Raw genomic sequence first — 9072 nt, 5'->3', positions numbered from 1 at the left:
ATTGAAGAGAAACAGCTGCAGACATCCATTAATCATCGGAACATGGAATGTACGAAGTATGAATCTAGGAAAATTGGAAGTTGTCAAAAAGGAAATGGAAGGACCTCATTACAACCAAGAAAGAGGAGCTGGGAGTGGTGCACATCCTTTAGACCCAGAGTCCCTCACTGTGAACCTCCTAGACCCAGGGAAAGATTGATGACACTTGGAGATATCCAAGGGACACAAAGCCCGCAAATGTTGAAAGGAGACAAATACCTTCTACCTGAACTGACAGAGAAAGAAAGCCTTCCCCTAGAGCTGGCACCCTGAATGCAGACTCCCAATATCCTAAACTATGAGAGAATAAGTTTCTGTTTGTTAAAGCCATCCATTCGTGGTATTTCTGTTATAGAAGCACTGGATAACTAAGACAACCTCCAAACTAGGAACCAAATCCTGTGAGGTATTTGATTGTACAGAAGCAGCCTCAGCAACTACTCTTTTTTTTTTTTTTTTGGCCATTGTTATAAATAATCACACAACTTTTGCCAATTTAACTTTTTATAGGTATACAAATTATTGACAGCAATTACAATAATCGTCTGTACAACACTACTCTTAATCAATGTGATTTTGCCATCACTGTTAATCTCCTTTTACTCCCTCCTTCTTGGTAACCACTAATAAACTTTGGTCTCTGTACAATGACCTTTTCTTGTCTTTTTATATAAATGAGGTCATATAATATTTGTCCTTTTGTAATTGACTTATTTCACTCCACATAATGTCTGACAACAACAAAAACATCTTCAAGCTCTGTCCATACTGTAGCATTTATCAAGACTTCATTTCTCCTACTGGCTGAGTAGTATCCCATTGTATGTATGGACCATATTTTTGTTAATCCATTCACCCATTGATGGATATTTAGGTTGTTTCCACCTTTTGGCTATTGTGAATACTGTTGAAATGAATACTGGTATACAATCTCTTTTTGAGTCTCTTCTTTCAAGTATTTTGGGTACATACCTAGGAGTGGAATTTCTGGGTCATATGGTAGCTCTATTTTTAGTTTTTTGAGGAGCAGCCACACTCTTTTCCACAGTGGCCATACTGTTTTGTATTCCCACCAGCAATGGTTAAGGGTTCCAATTTCCCCACATACTCACCAATATTTATTATTTTCTTTTTTTTCAATCTTAGCCATCATAGTGCAAGTGAAATGGTATCTCATGGTTGTTTTAATTTGCATCTCTCTGATGGCTAACAATGCCAAGCATTTTTCATGTGTTTGGTGGCCATTTGAATGGCCTCATTGGTGAGATGTCTACTCAATTCCTTTGCTCATTTTATGACTGGGCATTTGTCTTTTTGTTGTTGTCCAAGTGGTTTAAGTTTTAAAGAAAATTATCTCAGGGCAGGAGTTTCTGGGTTTATCCAGCCCCCTGACTCCTGAAAGTCTTAATTCCATGAGAATTTGAAAATATATTCTGTATTTCCCCCGTTTGACCAGGATTCTTCTATAGAATCTTTGATCAACGTATTCAGTAATGGTAGCCGGGCACTATTCAGTTCTGTCTCATGGCAAAGGAGGCAGTTGTTCATGGAGGCAATTAGCCACATATCCCACAACCTCTTTCTGTTCCTGAATCTCCTTCCTCTGCTGCTCCAGGCAAACAGAGACAACTGTTGTCCCGTGGATGGTTGCTTGCAAGCTTTTAAGAACTAAGTACTACAAAATGAACTAGAAGGTAGAACAGAAACACTAAACACATTATTAGCTACATATCCAAAAGACTTGAAAGTGAAAACTCAGAGACTTATATACCAATGTTTATTGCAGCACTATTCACAATAGCCAAAAGGTGGAAACAAACTAAATACCCATCAACAAATGAATGGATAAAAGAAATGTGGTACATACATACAATGAGATACTACTCAGCCAGTAGAAGAAATGAAGTTTTGATACATGCTGCAATGTGATGGAGTTTGAAGACATTATATTAATGAGTCAATCACAAAAGAATAAATATTATATGATCCCACTTATTTAAAAAGACCAGAAAAGGCAAATATATAGAGACCAAAGTTTATTAGTGGTTACCAGGGGCAGGAGAGAGGGGGAAGCAGGGGTTAACAGTGATGGAAAAATAGCATTGATTAAGGTAGGGTCGCATAGATGATTATTGTAATTGCTGCCAGTAAAAAGCTGAACTGGCAAATGTTTGTGATAGATATATTTACAACAATGACCAAAAAAAAAAAAAAAAAAAGTAGCTGCTGAGGCTACTTTTTTTCAAATCATAGGATTTGATACCCTTCCCCATTTTTTTGGAGGTTTAGGGTCATAGTTTCATGGCACATCCCAGTTAATTGGTCTGTTGTTGTTGTTATGTGCCGTCGATCGGACCCGACTCATAGCGACCCCTCCTTGGGTTTCCGAGGCAGTATCACTACAGAAGTAGATTGCCCAACCTTCCTTCCGAGGAGTGGCTGGTGGGTTTGAACCGCCAGCCTTCTGGTTAGCAGTCAAGTGCCTTAGGCACTATGCTACCAGAGCTCCCGTTAATTGGTCTAATAACCCGTTTAGTGCTTCCTCCGACTTTCTGATGGCTGGGCCCTGGGATTCCACAAGTAGTTACCTTTGTTTTGCGTATTAGGAGGTGGGGGAAAGAAGTTGATGATTTACAGACACGATCAGAACGTGTAGGAGAGAGGAGGCACAGGAGATAGGGATATAATCCTTTCTGTGTTGAGATGGGAGTCCCAGTGTTGGGAAGTACATTCTGTCATCAGGGATCCACCCTGGGAACTCCCTGTGTCAATGGCTTGTCCCGGAGAGAACAGTCCTTTAAGGTACCTGCTCATGTTTCCGCAGCCCAGAGGGTTCAATGACAACTGGTTGGAGAAATTCCCTAGCAGTGTGAATATTGCCTCAGTTAGGACATTTTCTGGGAAAAGCCTCTGCCATTGTTACTCATAGCTCTTTTGATCACAGTTGGTTAATGCTTGCATCCAATGACACCTATCACCAGCAAACTAACGTGAGAACATATTTGTTAAAAATGTTCTCTTTGAGTCCTGCCTCTGCTCATAAAGCTTCAATGGCTCCCCAATGCCCACTGAATAAAAGACCTAACTCCCTAGCTTATCTCCAGTGTCCTCTACAATCAGGACTCGAGTTATCTTTCCAGACTGATTTCCCCTGGGCTCCCACTGTAATACATGCTTATTCTGTCCTCCACCTGCCTCACACTCTTGCATATTCATGCCTCTGCTCTCTGTGTTTACTATCTAGAAGTCTGTTCACAATGTTCACATATTAAAATTTTTCTTCTCCATAAGCAGCCATTCCTGGCCCCTTATGGCCCTTGTAGACTGTTTGTTGTGCACATGTCTCTGTTAAATTGTGAACTACTAGAGATAGGGAAGGAGCTCTGGTAGCATAGTGCCTAAGGCACTTGACTGCTAACCAGAAGGCTGGCGGTTCAAACCCACCAGCCACTCCTCAGAAGGAAGGTTGGGCAATCCTACTTCCTTAGTGATACTGCCTCGGAAACCCAAGGAGGGGTCGCTATGAGTCGGGGCCGACTCGACGGCATATAACAACAACAACAACAACAGAGATAGGGATAGGCAGAGACAAATATTTAAATCCTTTCCATCTTATTACTTGCTTCCAAGATAAAGGCTAAAGATCCAAACATTCCAATCCTGGGGGTGAGTAAGGAGAGATATAGTCCAGAGGCAAGACAGAGTAACAGTCTTGGGGAGTTTGTCCTTGAACATGAGGATTTAGACAATGCTGGATTCAGAGTTTCCAATTGTAACTGGGAACTCAGGGACAAGAGCCTAGCCTCTAGGAAGAAAGGCTACAGCAGGAGCCACCTGTGATAGTATCTGGATCCCAGCTGACCAGGCCAGGCCACGGCAGGATGTGGGGCCAGGCTCCAGGTCAGATAGGGCTGGAGTGAGAACTGAGAACTTAGTCATAGACCCTGTTTGGATCCTGGGAATTAAAAAAAAGAAAGGAAAAAGGAGGCATAGGAGTTCCACAACACTCTCAGAAGAATTCCCAGCACTTTGAATAGAATCGAGCCAATAAAGTAGTTCTAGATACCACCAGGAATCTCTGTGCAGTGCAAACAGTTAACACTCTTAGCTGCTAATCCAAAGGTTAGTCTTTTGAGTCCATGCAGAAGTGCCTCAGAAGAATGACCTGCTGATCTACTTCCAAAAAAATGAGCCACTGAAAATCCTATAGAACATAATTCTACACTCACATGCATGAGGCTGCTGTGAGTTGGAATTCACTCCATGGCAACTGGTGTCCAGTAAAGAGCCCACCAGGTGTTCCAGTAGGGCTCCTAGCATCCTTTCAGATCTGTGAGTGGCCTCGGGGACCACAGTTTGGCATGGCAGAGCAGTTTAGTAAGCTCTGATGTGTGCTGGGTGCTGCAGCAACAGAGAGCAATGGACCCAGGTCCTGGCCTTGACATCCTCACTGTTCCCAGGGGGCAGGTAGGTCTGAAGGAGGCCTATTGAGGCCTGGAAAACCAAGGGGCCTGGTATAATTCACATTCATACATCTCTCTTCTAGGGCCATGTTCTGCAACGATTTAAAGGAAAAGTATGAGAAGAGGATCATTATCAAAGGGGTCGATGCTGACATCATGCACACTCTCCTGGACTACACTTACACCAGCAAGGCACTGATCACCAAGCAGAACGTCCAGCGGGTCCTGGAAGCTGCTAACCTCTTCCAGGTGTGTGAACAGATAGGCTTAGAGCTCATCTCTGGAGGGTGTGAAAGCTATAGTTCCCTCAGAAACCTGCCTGGGCTGGCACTCAGGCCTGTACCTGGAACATGACACACACTTACCTGGGCCTGTGCTCACTTGAAAGTCAGAAAGTGTTCATTTGGTAGTTCCCCAGAGCTAGTGAGATATGGGGCATTGACTCCTTAATAAAATGAAGCCAGGGGAGTTTGGTTCCTAGGGCTTTAGTGTCATTCTTGACTCCAAGAACAATGGCTACAATTTGCAGACACTTAATCAGAACCTGGGTGGTGTGAGTGGTGTCAGCTGCTAACCTAAAGGTTGGTGGGTCAAACCCACCCAGAGATGCCTTAGAAGAAAGGACTAGCGATCTGGGTCCATAAAGATTATAGTCAAGGAAACTCATGGAGTAGTTCTACTATGTAATACATGGGGTTGCCATGAGTCAGGGTTGACACGATGGCAACTAACAACAACAATAGAAACCAAGGGCCACAGTCAGCAATTCATATATGGCACTTTTAATCCTTAGCACAATGTGGGGGCTTGATTACTTTCACTCATTTTACAGGTGGGGAAAATAAGGCACATAAAGGATAAGTGATTTGCTGTGATTTGCACCCTAGACTCTCTGAGTCCGGAGTCCACAAGCTTGCCACCACACCATGAGGTCCCTAGGGAAGTAGTGTCTAGGTTCAGATAGAAGGAGCACTTTGTAGTGGGAGTGAAAGAAGAGCTTTGAGAAATGAAGGCTCTTACAGAAGATGAGGTAGAGAAGGCTCAGAATTGTTTTATTTTAAAATAACATTTATTCTTTCCATTGGATTATGTTTGCTTCAATCTGATGAAAATAATTATATGTAGCTTCATAAAATAGAGACAGACTTTGTCAGCTGCACCCACATTGCCACCATTACCTGAGTACCTGTCTGCCTAGATCTAAGATTGTACCACTGAACTTAATTCTAACAGGATAAGGCAGAGATTGACTCACTGAGGGTGTTGAGACTTCAGGTAAACAGAGAACAGGGACAAGCCAGATCATTCCCAGGGACTGGTGTCAAGTACCAGATCTTGTCCCTGGTTCGGGAATTAGGGAGGTGGCATCCGGTTGGGTCAGCAGTGGAGGAGAACAGAAAGTTAAAGTCTAAAAAAGTAAGAAAGGAGGGATCCAGGTCAAAGTCCATGGACAATGGTGTTAGCTTTGTGGAGGCTGGAGTCTGAGCAGGATTGATGAGGTCTAGCAAGGGAGGAGCTCTGGGAGCATAGTGCCTAAGGCACTTGACTGCTAACCAGAAGGCTGGCGGTTCAAACCCACCAGCCACTCCTCAGAAGGAAGGTTGGGCATTCCTACTTCCGTAGTGATACTGCCTCGGAAACCCAAGGAGGGGTCGCTATGAGTTGGGGCCGACTCGACGGCAAATAACAACAACAACAACAGCAAGGAAGGGAGAATGAAAAGAGTGAAGAAAATCAACCATGAACCAGTTCTGATGAATTCTGGGTAAGAGTTGCTGAAATCTTAGCCAGTTTTATTGGTTTAATTTCCCTGGGGTATCTTAAAGATAGGGAGGGCAGGGCTGGTTCAGCCTTACATGATGATGTTGCTAAGTCAGCCCCCCCACATACACCCCTTCACATTTTCTCTGTTCTCGCCTGCTTACATCCGCAGCTTCGTTGGCTGTCAGGGAAATGATCCCTCATTATGTGGAGGGAGGGGCTCAGCAATTTCATGCTCAGAATCCCATGCACAATCCAATAATTTAACTTCAGAAAAATCCTTTCCATGCAAAGAAAACCAAAAAACCAAACTCACTGCCATGGAGTCAATTCTGACTCATAGCGACTCCCACTGGGTTTCCAAGGCAGTAAATCTTTATGGAAGTAGATTGCCCAGTCTTCCTTCCATGGAGTGGCTGGAGGGTTTGAACCTTCTAGTCAGCAATCAAATCCTTTAGGCACTGTGCCACCAGAGGTCCTTTCCCATGCAAAGAGGGCTCTCTATATAGTTTGGGTTTTATGTTTTTTCCGAATCTTCTCTTTAAAGAGAAATATCCCCTCTTTGGTTCCCTCCTAAACCAGCCAGTCTCAGCAGGATCACTCCATTCACATTTGAGCAATTCACTCAAACCACAGCTCCCATTGTTATCTTCAGGTTAATCTCATTTACTGGGGCCCAGAGAGGGTTGCTGACTTGCCTAGGTGGCACAGTTAACAATGACAATAATAATAGTAATAGTATTTATTGTTTCAAGTATATGTTCTGACACCAAAGTAGATGCTCAATGAATGCTTATTTTATTGAGCACTTACTATGTGTCATGTGTGATAAAGTTGAGAATAGAAACCAGATCTCCTGTTTTTCCCACTCGCTAAAAGTAGGTCCTATATGATAGGCTGAGGGACTATATTTTGTTTTTCAAAATGCAGTTTTTAATATTTTAACATTGCAATAGAATTACAAATTCATTATACAAACAATTAATTAGAAACCCAGAAAGGAAAAAAGCAAAAAAAAAAAAAAAAAAAAAACCCATAGAAAGTACCTACTGCTCCCCTTCTACTCAGAGACAATATGGTATATATACTCTGGTGTATATACTCTTAGGTCATTTTCTAAGCATTTGCATGTGCAGATAGCAAGGTGGTTAATAACACAGCTTTGGAAACAGACTGCTTGTATTTAAATCCCAGCTGTGTGACTTTGAGCAAATTTTCACAATTTCTTTGTCTTCCAGTTTCCTTTTCAGTAAAACAAGGATGACAAATAGAGCTTGTATCATAAAGTAGTAAGGTTTGTAAAGGGCCTGGTACATAGTAAGCAATATATATGTATATATATACAATTACATGTTATATACATATAAAATAAGAATGGGCTGCTATTGGACACAGTTTTAAATTTATTTTTCCTGTGTTATATTGTAGTCTTATTTTCATGTCAATAGATGTATTTCTATAGCAACACCATAATAGCTGAGTGGAATTTAATAGTACAGTAATTTGGTGAATCATTACCTATAACTGAGAGTTTAGGTTGTTTTCAGCTATTTGGTTATTCAAAAACAATGTTACCATAAACATTCTTTTACATTTTACTTAATAAGTATGAGATGGATGTCCTAATAGAAATAAATGGACTAAGTATATGAGCAAGTAATTTATAAAATACAGAGATAAAATGGTCAACAAATATATTTTTAAATGCCAAACCTCATTAGTAATCCAAAAGACAAATTAAGTCAACAATAAAATACCATTTTGTGTATCATATTGGCCAAGAGTAAATATAATACCATATTCAATCTTGATAAGAATGGGGGGTCACAGAGGCACTTTGGTGGAAGTGGAAATGGAAACCTCTTTCTGGAAGTCACTTTGGAAACAGGTGTAAAAAAATGTTTGAAATGTATATGCTAAATAAATAATTAAGAATGCTCAAAGTATTTCATATAAATAGTTTTAAAAGTCAACTACTGCTGAAAGTCTCAAAAAAAGAAAAAGAAAAAAAAAAGTAGCAGTCTTCTGCTCCTTTTCCCTCCTCCAGCCCAGCCTTCAGGACCAGTTACTTTCGCTTTTATTAGCTGTTTCCTAGAAATGATTTATGTACATTGCTATCTTTTGATACATCAATTTTATTTATTTTAAGAGCTTGTTTTACATTCACCATGTCCAACCCTAACCCAGTCTCCTCCCCTCCCTACCCAGTAACCCTCCCCCTGTACCCCTCATATTTATTCACTCCTGTTTGTCCTGTGTTTCCAATTTGAATGTTGGTCCTCTGGTGTCCCATGGTCTGTTGCTCTAAGGGATGTATTACCATAGAGTATGTGGATGCGTCATCCTGGGTTGAGTGGTCTGCATGTACATCTTGTTAACTAATGGGCTGAGAGCCGGCCTCTGGGGATGAGTTTTATTCCAGGTGCAGAATGTATTCCAGGGCCATAGTATTGGGAGTCTCGCCAGATTTCATCTGACCAGTAGTTATGGTCGTTATTGAGTTTTTGGATTTTGTTTCACGTTTTCCCTCCCACTCTATCCAGTATCTCCAGATTTGATCCTTTCCTGAGTGGTTGGCATTGGTAGCTGGGCACCATCTAGTTCTTCTGGTCTCAAGGGCCATCGTGTCCTAGGGCTGATTGCTTCTAAATGCACTTTTTTTTTTTTTTCTTTTTGCATTCTTTTTCATTTCTGACACTAGGAGACCATTAGTTGTGACTTAGATGGCCACTTGAAAGCTTTTAAGACTATAGTCATTACTCATCAATGTAGGATGTGGAACAACACTTTTATGTATTTTGTTGTGCCA

General features: G+C 41.4%; 1 protein-coding gene across 1 annotated transcript in view; it reads left to right on the top strand.

Annotated features, from left to right (window-relative positions):
• Positions 1-9072, top strand: part of KLHL6 (kelch like family member 6) — an 88466-nt gene that overhangs the window by 32685 nt on the left and 46709 nt on the right. The window contains exon 2 of the mRNA XM_007935909.2: positions 4586-4751. Coding sequence (XP_007934100.1) covers positions 4586-4751 — 166 coding nt within the window. The remainder of the gene's footprint in view (positions 1-4585; positions 4752-9072) is intronic.

Source organism: Orycteropus afer, unplaced genomic scaffold, assembly GCF_000298275.1.
Source record: "Orycteropus afer afer isolate SDZICR_OR568_19922 unplaced genomic scaffold, OryAfe1.0 scaffold00032, whole genome shotgun sequence".
NCBI classification, from domain to species: domain Eukaryota; kingdom Metazoa; phylum Chordata; class Mammalia; order Tubulidentata; family Orycteropodidae; genus Orycteropus; species Orycteropus afer.
This window is presented reverse-complemented; position numbering and strand designations above follow the sequence as displayed.